We start from the raw sequence: 20,982 nt of genomic DNA on the forward strand, positions 1-20,982 counted from the left end.
CCGCTGAATTAGCAGTTGAAAAAGCTTCTTCTAGTCAGGTCGGAAAGGACAAGGATATCCTTGAATCTTCCTTTACTGAAAAACTTTCCAAGGCAACTGAATAAATAAGGAGTTTGAAGAAACTCCTTAATCAAAAGGAGGTTTATATGGGAGAGTTGGTTCAAACACTTACTCAAGTTCGGGAAGATCTCTGCGCCTCTACTGATAAGATTCAGTTCTTGAAAAGTTCTCTTGCTCCTTTGAAGACAGCTTATGATGCCTCTGAAGCAGAAAAAAGAAGAGCTGAGAGCCGAGATTGACCAGTGGGAGAAGGATTATGAGATTCTCGAGGATAAGCTATTATTTGATGTGAGTTGGGCTTTCCTAAACACTCGCCTTGAGACTCTAGTTGAAGCCAACCATGAGGGTTTTGACCTTAATGCTGAGATTGCTAAGGCTAAAGAAGAATTTGAGAAAACTCAGCAGCGTCAAAGCTTTTCCTCACCTGAAGACGAAGGTCCCGAAGATGATGGAAATGGACTTGTTCCTGGTGGGGCTGATGTTCAAGCCTCTTGTCACACCCCTTTTCTACCCCCCAAAAGACATGTGTGTTATGGATTGTGGGTTAAAGAGTTTTTTCAATTAAAGTGTCAAGTTTAAGTATGGATTATTTCATTTACAAAGTCGCCACTTGGAATATTTTTTTTCGGCGTTCCAAGTTACCTTTTATTTGAATCCCTAGTCAAAGAAAGGTTTGACTCTTTTATTATTTAGTCTTCGAAAAATAAAGTCCGAGTAAGGAATTCTGTTGACCGGGGAGAAGGTGTAAGGCACTCCCCGAGTTCCGTGGTTCTACCATGATCGCTCTATCTACTTAAACTTGGCTTGAATTAATTTTGGATAAACTATATTTTATTGGTTTCCATGCTTTACCTGTATCCGCTTTTATTGCTTGATTATTAGAACTATTAGAGAAAACTTGGATAATATTGTGTTGTCATAACCATACTACGCAAGCGAATGCGTGACCGAGACGAGATTTATTAATTTTGTCATAACAATGCTACGCAAGCGAATCCGCCGTCATGACAAAGAGTTAAATAGTACGTTATTACTTTTGGAAAAAATTACTACATTTAAAAAAATTAAATTTTTTTTGAAATTTATTAAATGTAAACTACCTCACTACGCAAGCGAATCCGCGGTTATAGTAAGGGGTTAATTAAAATAAAAATTAATTAAAGTTATCGGATATGGTATGAAATTAATAAATTAATGAAATATCAGGCTACGCGAGCGAGTCCGTGAAGTTAAAGTGCACCAACTAATTGCCTAACGTTTAAAATAATTAAGTGATCAAGTTCTTAATTCAAAACATGATATTTTCTCTTGAAGTACCAAAAAACGTTGAAAAGTCCAACCCCTTTAATTTATATGGCCTAGCAACATAAGTAAATATTCCATGTTCAGTTGTTTATGGTCTCAACTATAAAAAAAAAAAAGTGAAAAGTGGCTAGACTTTTAAGGAGAATCCACCAAAACAGAATGCATATTTATTAAAATAGTATAGTAGTACAAAATAGACTTTTTAAGAGCAAACTATTTCCTCGCTAACTTCAGATCTTAAATCTTGGAAACAAAGATGAATTCTTTTCAAAATTCTACATCTACCACCTACCTGTTAAACATAAAGACCAACAAGAGTTTACTAATAAATAATTTTGCACTTAAAAAAAAATCCACCATTAAAGTATGATAAAGCTCATTGGAATCAAATACATATTCCCCTACCGTACCCCTCCATTTTTGCTCTTGAGATTCAATAGAAATAAGGTTTTCGGGAATAATTACAAAGCTTCTATACCTTCGTTATTTAGGCCTATAAGAAGGAAAGTTCATGCAAATGGATTTCAGCATTTAAACATACACTTTATCGGTCATTTAAAGCATTCAAATAGTCCAAAAAGATTTAGACAGCTAAGACAAACACATGTTTCATAACTTCATTCAAAATTTATACTCTTAAAGGTAAAGAGGAATACCTAATGTGGAAAAACGAGAAGAACCAACGAGAAAACTTTTGATACCAAAGCTACTTGAAACCAACAAATAGAACTTGCCCTGACAGTAACAGAATCAACAGCAAAGCAGTGCTTGAAACCCAAAGGAACAACAGATTTTTTGAAAGAGAAGGAACCCAGTAAAAGCTCTAAGTGTTCTTCTATTTTTCTGAAATGATTTTACACTCAAGATACGCCCCCCAAAGCTCACAATTTCAGCTTAGTATATGAATATTCAGCTGATGGTTTTTACTCTTTTCGTTCTCTTCCCTCTTATTTTTGTGTGCCTTTTGTTTTATAAGAGAAATGAGGGAAAGTGAATGAATATTGTGTGTGTGTCCGTGAAGGAAAATGAGGATACGGGGGTTGTGAGTGGGGGACAAAGAGTGGGGGATATGAATGGGGGACAAGGAGTGGGGAATGAGTGGAAAAGTGAAGTGGGGACACGTGAGGGGAAAATGGGAGCAGGAATGATGGAGTGGGAAGTGAGGTATTGGTGAGATGAGTGAGAAAAAAATAAAGCATGGTGAAAAATTAGGTGCTCACAACATGCCCCTCTTTGCTTGAAAATATGAAGAGTTTTCAGGCAAAGAAAAGATGAGCGATATGACTAATTTTTGGCCATACCATTATTTAAAAAGAAAGAGATAAGAGAAAAGAGTGCGACCGAGTCTTGGTTATGGACAACCTACATATCCCGGGTTATAAGAGAATCAGGTCATGTGTAGCTTAAGAAGAGTGATAGAATAATGAGTTGGAGGCTCCGGTATATGGTAGGCTCCGGTCTGTGGTCCTGTTATTACATCAAAATCAAAAGAAACTAAACAAGCCTATCAGCTATGAGTTACAAGATTCCTATTTATAAGTCTTCTAAAACTTGATCTTGAGTCTTGACTGGTTCTTCACACAGACTCTAATCTGAACCTTGATGATTGCTAGCTGTAGGTGCTAGTTCATTCTTCTACGGCTTCTTCTAATCAAAATGGGGAATGCAATGCTCGTGTCTTCAGTCATGTCTTGAGCAGTCCATTTCTTTTCAATCTGCTTCTGCATTTGGATTCACTTCTTTTTCTTTTCTTTTCTTTATTCTGGATTGAGGATTCTACTTTTGGTCATCTCGAATCATGTGCCTCAAGGTAAAACCTGCTGAGACACCAAAACAAACAAAAGAACGAAATTTTTCTGCCCCAGTTTTCTCTAGGAAAATATCGCGAGTTATTTGTAACAAAACTCTATACTACTTCATTATTCAAAACAATAAAAGGTCGGGATTGGTGTACCACGGAAAAACATGACTCTTTGGGAATGTTGTACCCTGATTGTCCAAATGGTGTCTTAACTAAGAATGTGGCTAGGGAATGGTGTATCCCGTGTTAACAAAGATACCAATGAGTGGTGTACCCTGCATTTAAAATCAGATCAACAAGGGATTGTTATACCCTACATTGGAAAATACAGCTAGGAATTAGTGTACCCTATGCTGGAAAGGATATCAGGGAGTGGTGTACCCTACATTTCAGCTCGACTCAACTAGGGAGCGGTGTACCCTATGTTGGAAAACACAGCTAGGGATTGGTGTACCCTATAATGGTAAGGAAATGTAACCAGGGGTTGGTATCCTATATTACTGAGAAGGAATGTAACTGGGGGTTGGCGCTCTGTATTACTGAAAAGGGATATAACCAGGGGTAGGTGCCCTGCATTATTGAAAAGCGATCTAACCAGGGGTTGGTGCCCTTTATTATTGAAAAAGGAAATGTAACCAGGGGTTGGCGCCTTGTATTACTGAAAAGGGATGTAACCAGGGGTTGGTACCCTATATTACAGAAAATGAGTGTAACTAGGGGTTGGCACCCTGTATTACTGAAAAGGAAATATAATCGGGGGTTGGCGCCCTGTATTACTGATAAAATGTTGAATCCCCCCTGGGCGAAAAGGTTTTACCTGGTTAAACTACAAAAAGCAAGCCTGAGCAAATGGTACTTCTACTAGAAACTATGAGCTAGATCCCCCTAGGCAAAAAAGGTTCTACCTGGGTTAAGCTACGTTCAACATCCTGAGCGAAGAGTACTTCTACCCGAAACTATGAGCTGGATCCCACTGGGCGAAATGGTTCTACTGGGTTAAGCTATGTAAAACATCCTGAGCTAAGAGTACTTCTACCCGGAACTATGAGCTTGATCCCCCTAGGCGAAAAGGTTCTACCTGGGTTAAGCTACATAAAAGATCCTCAGCAAAGAGTACTTCTACCCGGAACTATGAGCTGGATCCCCCTAGGCGAAAAGGTTCTACCTGGGTTAAGCTACGTAAAACATCCTGAGCGAAGAGTACTTCTACCCGGAACTATGAACTGGATCCCCCTAGGCGAAAAAGTTCTACCTGGGTTAAGCTAGGTAAAACATCCTGAGTGAAGAGTACTTCTACACGGAACTAGGAGCTAGATCCCCCTAGGCGAAAAGGTTCTACCTGGGTTAAGCTACGAAAATGAGAGGTATGAAAAATAGTGATGCATGCTGAAAATAAAATAAAAAGGAGATTTTGAGGAACTTACCTTTGGTGATATTCATCCTTTGGGAACCGTCATTCTGCATTGCTTTGTTCCTGCTGCAAAACAAAGAAAAATTGTGAGTTTTCAAAGTGGTGGTCGATTATGGCCTTCATGTGTCGAGTAATTTGAATTCACGGCCACTGCTGTCGAAGAAATGACTCTGTCAGTGCGGTATCGGGATGCTTGGATACTCTGTATCGCTTCCTGGAGACCTTGGATCTCCAATGTTACCCCCAACTATTCCATATACGGATGTCCATGGTACCGCTAACCCTTGTCCCTAAGGCAAAGCAAATTTCCTTTAAAATCAAACTTAGTTGTCTTGCACCTAGTACCAGTTCGTGTCTGTATTGCTTGTCAATTTTCCCACGAAGCAAGACTTGCTTAGGCGACCTTTTCAGTTTCTTTGAGACACTTTGTTCGTCTTATCAAAAGAGATCACAGATGGATTCGTGCCTTCATCAATGCCGCATATGCCCCAAATTATGCTTGGTATTACACGGAAACAGTAGTCAGTTTTGCAGCCATTTCTTTTCTTTTCTTTTCTTTTGATGCAAGATTAGACCAAAAAAGGACTCAAAGAAAAATTATGGGTTAAAATAGAAAAGCAATTGAAAGTGAAAAAAAAGGAATTATGTCTAAACAAAAGGTGCCCCTTTTGGGGGAGAGGAATAGGAAGACTTATCTGGAGGTATATACCGACTTTAAAGAATTATGACATGCATTTTGGACTGGACGCTTGACCTGTCTGAGCTGTCTAATTCTCAAAATCCGTCGCAAATGTTCATCTTGAAACTGTCTTGGTTGTGCTCATATCGGAGTATCGAAGACCCTCATTCGGCTAGTGGCTCTCTTTGCGGGTTTTCGCTAACTGACCTTCATCATCGCCTTATGGTGCCCATACGAGTTTTCACCAATAAGACTCTCTCATTTCTCTGCTCACTGTCACCTTACAGTGCCCATACGGGTTTTCACTGATAAGACTCTCTCATTTCTTTCTTCGTTTTTTTATTAAGATACTGCATTGGAAGGTTGTCCAACGCCCTTGGCATAATGACTTCAAACATTCTCAAAGATCGATCAGAAGGTCTTAATGGGGAAAAGGCGAAAAGAACCTTGAACTGAATTACAACTTTTGGAACCATTTTTACAGAAAAATCATAAAATAAAACAAACTTCTGCCCCAGTTTTGGAATATTGTGAATATGGATTTTTTGTTGTGATGGGACCGAACCCAGGGTAAAGATGCCTACGTATCCTTTCAGAATCAGGTCGAACGTAGTTCACTGACTCGGAAGATCTGTTGTTTGATTTTTTTTTCTTTTCTTTTTTCTTTATCTTTTTTTACAAGTACACAGGTTCCAAAATGAGGGAAAACAAAGAAGACAAATACGGCTCAAAATGGTGACACATATTTGGGATAGTGAGCAATGATAGCCTTCGTCATCTCAATCTGAGAAAATCATGCGTGAAAGTTCCGTAGTGGGTATGTATTAAACATAATATCTTTTGACTGCATCTGCGTTAATAGTCATGTTTGGTACCCGTCCTTCTTCATCTACCAAGTGCAAGGCCCCTTTTGGTAACACTTTCTTGATGATGTAGGGTCCTTGCGAGTTCAGGGTGAACTTTCCTTTAGCTTCTACTTGGTGGGGAAGAATGCGTTTCAAAACCAGTTGGCCTACCTCAAAGTGCCTTGGACGCACTTTCTTGTTGTAAGCGCGTGACATTCTTTGCTGGTATAATTGGTCGAAACATACTGCTGCTAGCCGTTTTTCATCAATCAGCATTAGTTGTTCTAATCGGGTCTTTACCCATTCTGTATCCTCACTCTCCGATTCCACAATGACCCGGAGAGGGAATTTTGACTTCAGCCGGTATTATAGCTTCCGTCCCATATACCAGCAGATAAAGAGTTGCACCAATAGATGTGCGAGCAATTGTGCGGTATCCAAAAATAGCAAAAGGCAACTTTTCATGCCATTGCCCGGACCCTTGGATCATTTTCCTGAGAATCTTCTTGATGTTCTTATTTGCTGCTTCAACGGCTCCGTTGGCTTTTGATCGGAAAGGGGTAGAATGGCGAGGTATAATTTTAAACTGCTCGCATACCTCCTTCATCAGATGACTATTTATATTGGCTGCATTGTCACTGATAATAGTCTTTGGGATACCGAAACGACAGATGATGTTGGAATGAACAAAGTCTACCACTACTTTCTTAGTGACTGCTTTGAAAGTAACTCCCTCCACCCATTTGGTGAAGTAATCAATGGCGACCAAAATGAATCTATGACCATTTGAAGCCTTTGGCTTGATTGTCCTAATAACATCCATTCTCTAAGCAACGAAAGGCTAAGGAGAGGACATGGGATACAACTCCGAAGGAGGCAAGTGAATCAAGTCACCATGAATCTGGCATTGGTGACACTTGCGAAATTAATTGAAGCAATCTCGCTCCATAGTAAGCCAATAATACCCTGCCCGCAGAATCTTCTTCTCCAAAACATATCCATTTATGTGAGGTCCGCATACCCACGAATGCACTTCACTCATGATCCGCTCAGCTTTTGTGGCATCTATGCATCTCAGCAAGTTCAAATTTGGGGTCCTTTTGTACAAAATCTCCTTTGGCATGCTCTGGGTATTCCCTTGTTTTCAGGAATCATTTTATGTCATGATACCATGGTTCACCATCTTGTTCTACCTCAGTTGTATTGCAGTAACCGTGTTGATTCCGAACTTGTATTTCTAATGGATCAATACGAGTGTTGCTTGGATAAGGGAGCATCAAGGCTAAGGTAGCCAAAGTGTCGGCTAGCTCGTTGTGAAACCTGGGAATGTACCTGAACTCGATGGATCTAAATCTTTTGCTCAGGTCTTACACACATTGTCTGTATGGAATAAGCTTGATGTCTCGAGTCTCCCATTCACCTTGGGCTTGCCGGATAAGCAAGTCAGAATCTCCCATAACCAATAGTTCATGCATATCCAGATCGAGGGCCATTTTCAAACCCATGATACAAGCTTCGTATTCTGCCGTATTATTGGTACAGAAGAACCGAAGTCGGGCCGTTGCAGGGTAATACTGTCCAATAGGTGAGATGAGGATTGCCCCAATCCCAACTCCTTTGATATTGACAGCTCCATCAAAATACATTTTCCATACAGGGTTGTCGCCTGGAACTACTTCCTCTATTGAGTTGACCTCTTCATCTGGGAAGTATGTGGTAAGTGGTTTGTACTCATCATCAACTGGATTCTCTGCCAAATGATCGTCCAAAGCCTGTGTTTTTATTGCGGTGCGAGTAACATAGATGATGTCGAACTCTATGAGCAGGATTTGCCATTTTGCGAGCCTGCCAGTGGGCATTGGCTATCGGAAGATGTACTTTAAAAGATACATTCTGGATATGAGGTAAGTAGTGTAGGCCAAAAGATAATGCCTCAACTTCTGAGCGACCCAAGTCAAGGCACAACAAGTCCTTTCTATAAGGGTATACTTAACCTCAAAATTGGTGAACTTCTTGCTCAAATAATAGATTGCTTGTTACTTTTTGCCTATCGCATCATGTTACCCCAGAACACATCCGAAGGAATTATCCATCACCGATAGATATAAAAATAAAGGCCTACCCGGTTCAGGTGGAACGAGTATAGGGGGTTTCGACAAATAGTCTTTGATCCTGTTGAATGCTTTTTGGCAGTCGTATGTCCATTTAACAGCGACATATTTTTTTAACAACTTAAATATGGGCTCGCATGTGGTTGTGAGTTGAGCAATGAACCTACCGATATAGTTCAACTTCCCGAGCAAACTCATGACTTCAGTTTTGTTCTTCGAGGGTGGCAGATCTCGAATGGACTTTATCTTAGACGGATCCAATTCGATGCCTCTTCGACTGACTATAAAACCAAGGAGCTTCCCAGACATAACCCCAAATATACACTTGGCTGGATTGAGCTTAAGGTCATACCTTCGCATTCGTTCGAAGAACCTTTTCAAATCGCGCACGTGATCAGCCTGTGTATTTGATTTTATGATGACATCAACGACATATACTTTAATCTCTTTGTTCATCATGTCGCGAAACATGGTAGTCACGGTCATCATGTAAGTTGCCCCTGCATTCTTCAAACCGAATGGCATGACTCTGTAGCAATAAGTGCCCCATGGAGTGGTAAAAGCGGTCTTTTATGCATCCTCCTTATCAATTAGAATCTGGTGGTACCCAGCATAGCAATCCATGAACGATTGTATCTCATGCTTTGCGCAATTATCTACAAGAATGTGGATGTTTGGTAAAGGAAAATTATCCTTTGTATTTGCTTTGTTCAGGTCTCTGTAGTCAACAAAGACTCTGGTTTTTCCATCCTTCTTTGGCACAGGCACAACATATGCCACCCAGGTAGTGTATGGGACAGCTCTAACCACATTGGCGCTCAGTTGCTTCATTATTTCCTCTTTGATTTTGTCACTCATATCCGTTTTAAATTTTCGTTGCTTTTGTTGGACTGGTGAAAAATCAGGATACGTGGGAAGCTTATGAACCACTAGATCAACACTTAAACCTGACATATCATCATAAGACCAAGAAAACACATCTCTGTATTCAAATAAAAGTTGAATCAAGGCATCTCTATTTTTTTGTTCAGTGTGAATGCTTATCTTTGTTTCTCTAACTTCTTCATGACTTCCGATATTAATTGGCTCAGTCTCATTAAGGTTGGGCTTAGGCTTGTTTTCAAATTGTTCCAACTCTCTTTTTATTTCCTTAATAGCCTCATCTTCATCATATTCAACCACGATTGCTCTATCGACTTAAACTTGGCTTGAATTAATTTTGGATAAACTGTGTTTTATTGGTTTCCATGTTTTACCTGTATCCGCTTTTATTGCTTAATTATTAGATTTATTAAAGAAAACTTGGATAATATTTCATTGTCATAACCACACTATGCAAGCGAATACGTGATCGAGACGAGATTTATTAATTTTGTCATAACAACACTACGCAAGCGAATCCGCCGTCATGACAAAGAGTTATTTAGTACGTTATTACTTTTGAAACAAATTACTACATTTAAAAAAATTAATTAATATATTTTGAAATCTATTAAATGTCAACTACCGCGCTACTCAAGCGAATCTGCGGTTATAGCAAGGGGTTAATTAAAATAAAAATTAATTAAAGTTATCGGATATGGTATAAAATTAATGGATTAATTAAATATTAAATATCACGCTACGCAAGCGAGTCCGTGAAGTTAAAGCGCGCCTACTAATTGCCTAACGTTTAAATTAATTAAGTGATCAAGTTCTTAATTCAAAATATGATATTTTCTCTTGAAGTACCAAAAAACGTTGAAAAGTCCAACCCCGTTTAATTTATATGACCTAGCAGCATAAGTGAATATTTCATGTTCAGTTGTTTATGGTCTCAACTATAAAAAAAGTGAAAAGTGGCTAGACTTTTAAGGAGAATCCACCAAAACAGAAAGCATATTTATTAAAATAGTATAGTAGTACAAAACAGACTTTTTATGAGCAAACTATTTCCTCGCTAACTTCAGATCTTAAATCTTGGAAACAAAGATGAATTCTTTTTAAAATTCTATATCTACCACCTACCTGTTAAACACAAAGACCAACAAGAGTTTACTAATAAATAATTTTGCACTTAAAAAAAAAATCCACCATTAAAGTATGATAAAGCTCATTAGAATCAAATACATATTCCCCTACCGTACCCCTCCATTTTTGCTCTTGAGATTCAATAGAAATAAAGTTTCCCATAACAATTACAAAGCTTCTATACCTTCGTTATTTAGACCTATAAGAAGGAAAGTTCATGCAAATGGATTTCAGCATTTAAACATACACTTTATCAGTCAGTTAAAGCATGTTTCAAACAGTCCAAAAAGATTTAGACAGCTAAGACAAACGCATGTTTCATAACTTCATTCAAAATTTATACTCTTAAATGTAAAGAGAAATACCTAATGTGGAAAAATGAGAAGAACCAACGAGAAAAAATTTGATACCAAAGCTAATTGAAATCAACAAATAGAACCCGCACTGACAGTGACAGAAACAACAGAGAAGCAGTGCTTGAAACCCAAAGGAACAACAGATTTTTTGAAAGAGAAGGAACCCAGCAAAAGCTCTAAGTGTTATCCTATTTCTCTGAAACGATTTTACACTCAAGATACTCCCCCCAAAGCTCATAATTTCAGCTTAGTATATGAATGTTCAGCTAATGGTTTTTACTCTTTTCGTTCTCCTCCCTCTTTTTTTAGTGTGGTTTTTGTTTTATAAGAGAGATGAGGGAAAGTAAATGAATATTTTATGTGTGTCCGTGAAGGAAAATGGGGATACGGGGGTTGTGAGTAGAGAACAAGGAGTGGAGGACATGAGTGGGGGATAAAGAGTGGGGGACATGAATGGGGGACAAGGAGTGGGGGACATGAGTGGGAAAGCGGAGTGGGGACACACGTGGAAAAATGGGAGCACGAATGATATAGTGGAAAGTGAGGTATTGGTGAGATGAGTGGGAAAAAATTCAAGCATGGTTAAAAATTAGGTGCTCACAACTCTTCTTGTCAAGTTAATCCTTCTTCTCTCGTTGATGATGCTCCCGTGAATGATGCTCCATTGATGATGCTCCTTAGTTTTCTCCTGTTTTTTGTAAAATTTTATTTTGTTGCTTTGCACTTGATTTAACAACTTTTGGGGAAGTTTTGGTTACCCCAGATTTCTTTTGGGGTTGAATAATAAAATAATACCCCTGTTTTCCCAAGGTTTAATATTTATATATATTGTGGCTACTTTTACCGTTTATTCTGCTCTTTGATATTTGAGCTTATTCCTTGCATTTATAAATGCTTTAACAGTCCGTGACTTTAACAAACACGGATTTTCATAAAAGATGGCCCTTTTATGTTAACGACCCTGATGAAGATGACATCTCATCTTCATATTGGTGTAAATATATGAATGACGAAGTAGACATGAAAAAGAAATAATTTGAGAAAGTTTTATGCTTTGAACTTTCAAATGAATTTCGTACATCTTTTTCATAATCATTCATACAACACTTTCATAACTGCTTTCTTTGCAACAGATTTTGAGGTACAAAATCGGGTCTATTATCTAATGACTATTTTTTGGCCTTAACCTAAAACTCGTAGGAACATGGAATGTATCTCGTATCCTTTTCGCAAGCTTACACCTTTCCAAGGTTACTTCAAGGTTTTTGATTCAGGCTTTTTGCTTCCTTCTATATACATAGTCCCCCCAGTGTTAGAGCTTTGAAGTATGAAATCTCGAACACTGGATTATTCATTCCTTTTGGTCCATTCCCTGAAAAGAAAAATACAAACGGGACTCGGAGATATACGTTTAGATGATGACTGCATAACCCCTTTTTCCATCAGAAAGGTTGCAACCTAGACCGGAAATAATTTTATATTTCGCGTGTCTTTCGGGTCTAATATCATCATTTGGTACGGGCTAGCTTTTCTTCTATCATCTAAAATTGTTAATAAAATTCAAAAGAATAAAATAAAATCGTAGCTGAGTGATACCTGCCCATGGGTACTTTCTTTGTCTAAAAGTAATATTTCTTTAGATCTTAATTTTCCCGCATTAGCCGCTTTTGTTGATTGAAATACCTTTTTGAGGACGAAGTCCCCAATCTTGAAGTATCTCAGATTAACTTTCATGTTGTAGTATCGCTCAATCATTTGTTTCTGAGCCGCCATCCTTATCAGCGTCGCTTCTCTCCTTTCTTCCAGTAAATTCAAATTCGTGCGCATCTCTTCTTCATTTAACTCCTCAGTAGCATGTGTATACCTTGTACTTGGTTCACCTATTTCTACTGGGATTAAGGCTTCAGTGCCATAGACAAGTGATAATGGAATCTCGCCCGTGCTTGTTTTTGCTGTCGTTCGATAAGCCCACAATACCCCTGGTAACATTTCTGGCCATTTGCCTTTTGATTCTTATAATCTCTTCTTTAAGTTATTAATAATAACTTTGTTTGTTGACTCGGCTTGCTCATTAGCTACAAGATAGTAAGGTGTGGATGTAATCCGTTTAATATGCCAACTCTGAGAATTCTGTGATTTTCGTGCCTATGAATTGTGGGCCATTGTCACACACGATTTTTTTTGGAACTCCGAACCGACAGATAATTTTTGCCAAATAAAGTCCCTGACTTCCTTTTCTCGCACCTGTTTAAAAGCTCCTGCTTCTACCCATTTTGAAAAATATTCTGTTAAAACTAATAGAAACCGTACCTTTCATTTAGCTTGAGGTAACGGACCTACGACATCCATGCCCCATTTCATGAAAGGCCACAGTGAAACAACTGAATGTAACAGTTCTGTTGGGCGATGCATGTTATTCCCATATCGTTGACACTTATCGCACTTGGATACAAAGCTTTCCGCCTCTTCTTCCATTTTTGGCCAATAATATCTTGCTCTTATTAGTGATTTTACCAACGATCTTCCCCCAGCGTGATTGCCACAGTGCCCCTCATGTACTTACCTCATCATATATTCCGTTTGTGAAGGTCCGAGACACCATGCTAAAGGCCCATCGAACATCCTTCGGTATAAGTTTCCACGAATCAAGCAATACCGGGCTGCTTTTTGGCGGAGTAACTGAGACTTTTTCTTGTCTTCGGGTAAAATTTCGTACTGCAAAAAGTTAACAAATTAAATTCCTCCAATCCCAAGTCAGATTATTAAAATTTACCTCATTCTTGTCTTGGTCGAGCGTCGAATGAAACAAATGTATTACAATAGCATTTTCTGCATTTGTTATTTCTGCAACAGACGCGACACTGGCTAACGCATCTGCTTTTGCATTCTCCCCCTGGGTATTTGTACGACCTTCCATGACTTAAATTGTCTGACTAATTCCCGTGCCTTTTCTAGATATTGTTGCATTCGTGCCTCTATTGCTATGTAAGTCCCCTGTATTTGGTTAACTACTAGATCACTTTTGATTACAATCTGTTCTATACCAAGTTCTCGTGCTAGTTCCAAACCTGCAATCACATCTTCGTACTCTGCTTCATTGTTAGTGATGGGATAATATTTTATTGCTTGTCTTATGATTTTTCCTGAAGGCGAAATTAGTACAATACCTAAACCCTCTCCTTTAAGAACCATCGGTAAATAGAATCCAAGTCCTCGGATTAGATCCGGTAAATACTTGTAGTTCCTTTTCTGCTTCAGGAACTAAATTCGTGCTGAAATCTGCTACAAAGTCTGCTAAAACCTACGATTTTATTGCAGTTCTGGGCTGATATATGATATCATACTCACTGAGTTCTATTTCCCACTTAGCTAACCTACCGGATAGTTCTTGTTTATGCAATATATTCCTTAGAGGAAAACCAGTTATTACAGAGATAGGATGACATTGAAAATAAGGTCTCAATTTTCTAGATGCCATGATTAATGTTAAAGCAAGTTTTTCTAAGTGAGGATATCGAGTCTCGGCATCTAACAAAGATTTACTAACATAATAAATTGGAGATTGTTTACCTCTATCTTCTCATACCAACACCGTGCTTACCGCCACTTCCGATACGGCAAGATAAATAAGCAGCCTTTCTTCGTCTTTTGGTTTGGCTAGCATGGGCGGATTTGACAAATATGATTTTAGATCCTTGAGGGCTTGTTGGCATTCGTCATTCCACTCAAATTGGTTTTGATTTCTCAATACTGAAAAGAATTTAAAACTCTTTTCTGATGATTTTGAAATAAATCTCCCCAAGGCTGCTATTCTTCCTGTTAATCTCTGTACTTCTTTTTTGCTCGTGAGTACGTCTGGTATTTCCTCAATAGCTTTGATTTGTGCAGGATTCACTTCAATACCCCTGTTAGAAATAAGAAAACCTAAAAACCTACCTTAAGCCACGCCAAAAGCACACTTTTCTGGATTTAGCTTCATATTATATTTGCAGAGAATTTCAAAAGTGCTTGACAGGTGTTGAAAATGATCCCCCGCTTGTGCTGACTTGACTAACATATCATCAATATAGACTTTCATAGTTTTTCCCAGATGTTCTTGGAACATCTTAGTCACTAATCTTTAGTACGTAGCTCCAGCGTTTTTTAGACCAAATGGCTTGACTTTGTAGCAGTAAGTCCCCCTGTCTGTGATAAATGAAGTTTTTTCTTCCTCTAGAGGATCCATCTTTATTTGATTATAACCTGAATATGCATCTAAAAAACTTAACAGCTCATGACCCGCGGTAGAATCAATTAGTTGATCTATATGCAGCAAAGGAAACAAATATTTGGGACAAGCTTTATTTAGATCAGTATAATCTATGCAAACTCGCCATTTTCCATTCTTTTTTGGAACTACCACAATATTAGCTAACCATTCTGGGTACTTTACCTCTCGTATTGACCCAATATTCAAAAGCTTTTGTACCTCATCCTGGATCACTTGATTTTTGAAGGATCATTGCTTCCTTTTCTTCTGCTTGACTGGTGGGTATGATTGATCCTCATTCAGTTTGTGGGTCATCATCTCCGGTGGTATACCTGTCATAACTGAATGCGACCAAGCAAAATAATCTGTGTTAGCTTTTAAAAATTCAATTAATTTACCTTTCATTTCTAGGCTCAGATTTGCTCCGATGTAAACTTTTCTGTCTAGCCAGTGTTTAAATAACATTATAGCTTCGAGTTCTTCAGTAGTTGTTTTGATGTTTTTATTTTCTTCTGGCTCTTGAATAAATCGGGTCTTGAATCTACATCCGTCTATCCTGAAATGCCTTCAATTGAGGTTTGTATTACTATATCCTCAACGGAATTCTATAGTTGCAATTTCTCATTTGCAACATCGTTCGATGTGCTTGTAACCACCACTGTATTGATACTTTTAGAAGCCTGTTGATCTCCACAGATTTGTCGAATCACCCATTGTGAAGTAAATTTAATAACTTGATGCAATGTGGACGGTACATCATCCATATCGTGAATCCATGGTCTTCCTAGAATCATATTATAAGCCATGTCTGCATCTATCACCTGGAACTTTATATCCTTGATAACTCCCTCTGCAAACGTGGTAAGCACTATTTCTCCTTTTGTGATAATGCTTGAATTATCAAATCCAGACAAAGATCGTGTCTTTAGTATCACTTTGTCGCTAGCTTGCATTTCATTCACCACCCTTAGTAGAATGATATTTACGGAGCTACCTGGATCAATCAAAACTCGTTTAACGTTAGTATCGTGTACAAGTAAAGATATTACCAGCGCATCATTATGAGGAATTAATAAGTCGTCTGTATCTTCATCATCAAATGTTATAATGTCTTCATCCAAAACTTGGCGAACTCACTTTCCATGAGTGACCGTGACTTTTGACGTCTTTTTTGTAGCTGTATATGTCACACCGTTGACCTCATCTCCCCTGGTTATCACATTGACTGTTCTCTTTTGAGACGGGGGTTTCGGAGGCTCTTGTATATTCTTCATATATGATTGTCTACCTTTCTCGCTGAACAGGTCAGTTAGATAACCTTGCTTCAACAAATGCTCAACTTCTCCTTGTAATAACCTACAATCTGTTGTTCTATCGCCATGATCGTTGTAAAATTCACACCAGAAATCTGGATTTCTTTTTCTCGGGTTTGATCTCATTTCTTTAGGCCACCACACCTTATCTCTCATACCTCTTAAAACAGCTACTAACTCGAAGGTACTGACATTGAAACTGTAATTTCCGATCCTTGCATATGTATTGGAATCATTGCCTCGCGCATCCCGTTCCTTTCTGAATCTAGATGATGAACCCGCATCTTTTTGCCTTGATCTGGATTCAGATCGTATATTTTCCTGTTTAGACCATGAATCTCGCCCCGCATGTCCCATGTAAGGTTCGTACCTATTTTTTTGGACCTTTTTTCGGATTCTGAACGTCTCGATCCTGCTCTTTCGTCAACCCTTGATTGTGAAACCGTATCTTCTTCTATCTGCAGCTTCGTGATGTACCTGTTGTACACATCATTCCACGTTGTTGCAGGAAACTCTCGCAAACTTTCCTTTAGTCTCCTTGTAGCTTCTGAACTTTTCTCGTTTAAATTGCTCGTGAATGCCATAGCTGCCCAATTGTCAGGTACTCGTGGTAGCATCATCCTCTCCAGTTGGAATCTATCCACAAATTCCCTGAGTAATTATGTATCTCCTTGTTTTACCTTAAAGATGTCTTCCATCCTTTTTTCAGCCTTCTGAGCTCCCGAATGCGCTTTTATGAATGAATCTGCAAGCTCAGCAAAAGAATCAATAGAGTTTTCAGGTAAAAGAGAATACCACGTTAATGCCCCTTTTATGAGTGTTTCACCAAAATTTTTAACCAAAACTGATTCGATTTCCTGCTTGGTTAAATCATTTCCCTTCACGCCAGTTGTAAAAGCAGTTACGTGATCTCGAGCGTTGGTTGTTCCATCATATTTTGGAATATCAGGCATTTTAAATTTTTTAAGAATTGGCAAAGGAGCCGCACTTGGCTTCCAGGACTGTTGTGAATATTTATCAATATCTACTCATTTTATCACGGGAGGTACGCCAGGTATTTGTTCTATGAGACCATTCTGCTCTTTCAACTGTTTCTATAAAGTTAGTACCAAACTTTGTAAATCAGAGTTATTTGATGTACCTGACCTCCCATCACGAGATTCATTGGGAATTCCTCCACTACCAGAGTTGTCGAGCCTCGAGCGTGGGTTTTCTAAAGTCGCCGTATTGACTGGTGGAGGAGTTTGTGGCGCGTTAGGCAACCCCCTAACAAAGGCTTGAAGAGCATTATTCACGTGTTCTGCAATCAATTGTTTTAAAACGTCTTGTTCGACAGTTTGTTCATCCCCTTGTTGATCATTGGCATGTGATGTAGATCTCTCAGGTGATCCTTCACGGGATTGACGGGGGGATCCTGTTGGAGAGAGGTGTGGTAGTGTTCCCTCTTGTGGGTTCAGTTGGTTATTGTCATTATCAGTTGACATAGTTTGGTTGTGAGAAAGAAGAATTTGGAAAGTGAAAAGATTATCAGTTTCCCGGTAACAGAACTAATTTATTTAACCAAAAAATAGAATTTTCAATCAAAGCCTATATTTAGAAGAAAACGGATTACTGATAACCAAGTTTTACTTCACTTCCTCAACAACCTCTTTGGGAAAATAGTAAAAGCAATAGCGTAAATTGACAGAAAGAAATAAGGAATGAAACAACGGACAATCCCTAAAATCAAGGTAGAAAACTTTGATAAAGCAAGAAATTATAGAGTATACTTCAGTAGTACTTGGAACTTGTCCTTACAAGTAAAATTCTTTATCCTTATATAGGGGTGTACAATCATAACATTTTTCCTATTTAAGATGAATTCATTATGAACATTAATTGTATTGATTGCCCGTTATCATTGATAACCATAACTGACACATTTATAGCTATAAATGCCTTACAATGGTTCCGATTCCCCTTCCTCATTTACCTCTGGTTCATGTATCTTCCCTTCTTTTTGACCTTGATTCATTCTGTTCGCGCCTCTTCTTTGACAACTGTTCAGGCCCGATCTTCTGTTATATACTATTTCGTGGGTGTTTCCCTCGTACCTTCCTTGTATTCTTAATTCCGCTAATCGAGCGTGTCACTTGTCACTACGCCATTATACCATGTGTCATGCTTTGTCAGCTTACCACCAATACACATCTCTCGAGTAATAATAATATGCACGTAACCACAAGTATTTCATATAATAATATGAACAGATAAAGCATATGATAATATTCATAATGTTTCAATATCCAAGTTCTCTGCATGTTTCAAACGCAAAAAATAATTAAAAAATGTACAATCAAGTCTAAAAATTAAAACTTTACTCATAAACAGACATTTCTAATGTCTCAAACCTGCGCATACACTACCAAAGGAGGTGCCAAGACAAGTGACTCATGAGGGATAATTAGATTCGCGCACCATAATTGGAGCATGAGGCTCAGTCACTAGATCATGGACAACGCAACATGTTTAAATCTCAATCTAGTACGTAGACAACTTAACACGCCTGAATCCTATTTCGCGTAGCCAACTCATACGCCAAATACCACAAATGTGAATCACATAGAAAATTGACAAACATATGCCCAGTGCATGACTAATCAGTTTACTTTAACAATGTAATTTACACATATATGTAATCTATAATATTAAACTACCATGTGAAAGTTGCCTCAATTAGTGATGTCACAAATATAGAAAGTTATGCACAATAAGTAGCAAGAATATATTATACCCGTCACCTCATATATATAGTATTTTGATGTACGTTGTATATGTAAAATATTCTAATTTTTGAAAATTCTCTTATTGGAGTTAAAGATTTAACTTAACCCGATCCAAGCAAGATTTGCCCTCCAAGATAGTCTTTTCACGTCCCGAGTTCACCAAAAGACTTCAATATATTAAAAAGATTACTCAATGTCATACAAAGCTATTAGACTCAATTTCCTAAATTACTATTTGGTCATAATCAAAGTCAACCCCTATTCCCTCGTGGTCTAACTTAAAAATTAAAGTCAAATTCAGGTTATTTATAAAGCCACGAGTCCAAATCCATGCTTAGATTTTTATTTGAAGTTTATTAAGGCACTTAAATCATTAATTAGGTAATTCTAGGGTTTATGTTAAAATTGCCTAATTTCATCATTCAAATTCCTTGTTCGAATATTGAATCTAAAAGAAAATCCATGATATGAACTCAAAGTTATATTTAATCATATATCCTAAGCTTATAGATAAAAAAAATCTGACTCAAAATCCCTTAAGGCCGTGCTCCCAAGTTTTTAGAATAGTGAAGAATAAAATAAAATCACAAATGAGGTTATTTACAATACACTAAAAATTTACTCTTATGCTGCTGCCAAACGCATGCCAAGGTACTTGTGTGCCGGCTGCATGGTGCATGCCCGTCGCACAAGACTTTTCTAGTACGATTTTCACGTGACGCATGCACCAAGGAACACTGTTGTAATATTCTCCAATTTTTTAACTTCTCTCGGATGCGTCAGAACTCATTTGATCTCCTCGGTGCCCAACTAAATCACAACAATAAATCTTAAACTACTATATGAACCTATTTAAAGTCTTAAAAGATGAAATGGTATATAATTACTTAAGATGGAAGGTTGAATTATTACATTAACAGTAATGCTACGAGCGCGATAATATGCTTAGCCTTGGCAGGGAGAGGATGCCTTGCTCATCGTCAACACCACATGGCGTATTTAGCCTTGGCAAGGGAGAAGATTCTTTGAGCGCAATAAACACCATGGCGAATCAAATAATCATAGTTATCACGATCCAAGTCCATGACACGTATTTTTTGCTTTGGGCCTAAGCCCGTATAAATTTATCTTTAAAGCTACACCACATCCAGTCCAAAGTCACGCGTAATATAGAATTATATTGTACCTTATAAAACTCTTTATTTTTCTCTCTTATTCTGATATATAATTTACCTAAGGTGACATGTGCACCCCTTCTTCAGAAGCTTGCCAGCCTAGAAGTATGTTAGTCCTGCTTGACCCGACCTCATTAGCACGCTCTCTATCACAGGCATCATACTTATCCCCCCATTGGGACTCGACATTTTTGCTGAGGTTTGTCCCACCATTGTACTAAGAGAGAGTCAGGCTCTGGTATCATATTTATCACGACCCAAGCTTATAGCACGTATTGTCTGCTTTAGGCCCAGGCCCATACGAATTTGTCTTTCAGACTACGCCGCATCGAGCCCAAAAGTGTGCGCTCCATGTGAATTTATATTTTGCCTTATAAAGCTCTTCACTTTCCTTTTCCATTTCGATGTATGATTTGTCTAAGCTGGCATATGCACATCTTCTTCAGAAACTTGTCAGCCTAGAAGTATGTTAATCCTACTTGACCTGCTCTCGTTGGCCCGTCCTCCGTCATGGGTGTTACAATAGCCCTGTCAGTTGGGAGGTTGGGCTGATCGCCGTAACCAATGTGAGTAATATCGTATGTATATACATAAAGTAAATTATGGAAATGAGGAAGCGAATAAGGAAATGAGATTAACGATGTTTGATAGTTGAAACTTGTTGGTTTGATATTTGAAACTACAAAGTATGATACATGTTGTGAATCTTTACATCACTATGATATGACGTGATTATTTAAATTGTTTCAAGTATATTGTTAGGCATATTTTGTCAATACTTGTCACACCTCTTAAAGATAAAATTAGTGACACTTACTAATTTGTGTCAGTTTATTAGGCATATGACCACTTTCTTCTTTATTCTTTTCAAATACTACTAGTACTCCAGGTGACAGATGGAT

At 38.2% G+C, this 20,982-nt stretch overlaps 1 protein-coding gene across 1 annotated transcript; it reads right to left on the bottom strand.

Annotated features, from left to right (window-relative positions):
• Window positions 1-10,129: 10,129 nt before the first annotated feature.
• On the bottom strand, window positions 10,130-12,567 carry LOC142168230 (uncharacterized). Its single transcript, XM_075228888.1, has 2 exons — window positions 12,262-12,567; window positions 10,130-10,219 (listed from the first exon to the last, which is right to left on the bottom strand). Exons 1-2 carry the CDS (start codon window positions 12,565-12,567, stop codon window positions 10,130-10,132), a joined length of 396 nt encoding a protein of 131 aa, XP_075084989.1.
• Window positions 12,568-20,982: the final 8,415 nt, after the last annotated feature.

This window comes from Nicotiana tabacum, chromosome 13 (assembly GCF_000715075.1).
Source record: "Nicotiana tabacum cultivar K326 chromosome 13, ASM71507v2, whole genome shotgun sequence".
Lineage (NCBI taxonomy): Eukaryota > Viridiplantae > Streptophyta > Magnoliopsida > Solanales > Solanaceae > Nicotiana > Nicotiana tabacum.

Excerpts from the sequence above, each read along its gene's own strand:
- LOC142168230 (XM_075228888.1), bottom strand. The coding sequence starts at position 12,567 with ATGTTACCAGGGGTATTGTGGGCTTATCGAACGACAGCAAAAACAAGC. Across the intron at positions 10,220-12,261 it reads GGGACTTCGTCCTCAAAAAG|GTAGGTGGTAGATATAGAAT; the intron begins GTATTTCAATCA and ends TGTGTTTAACAG.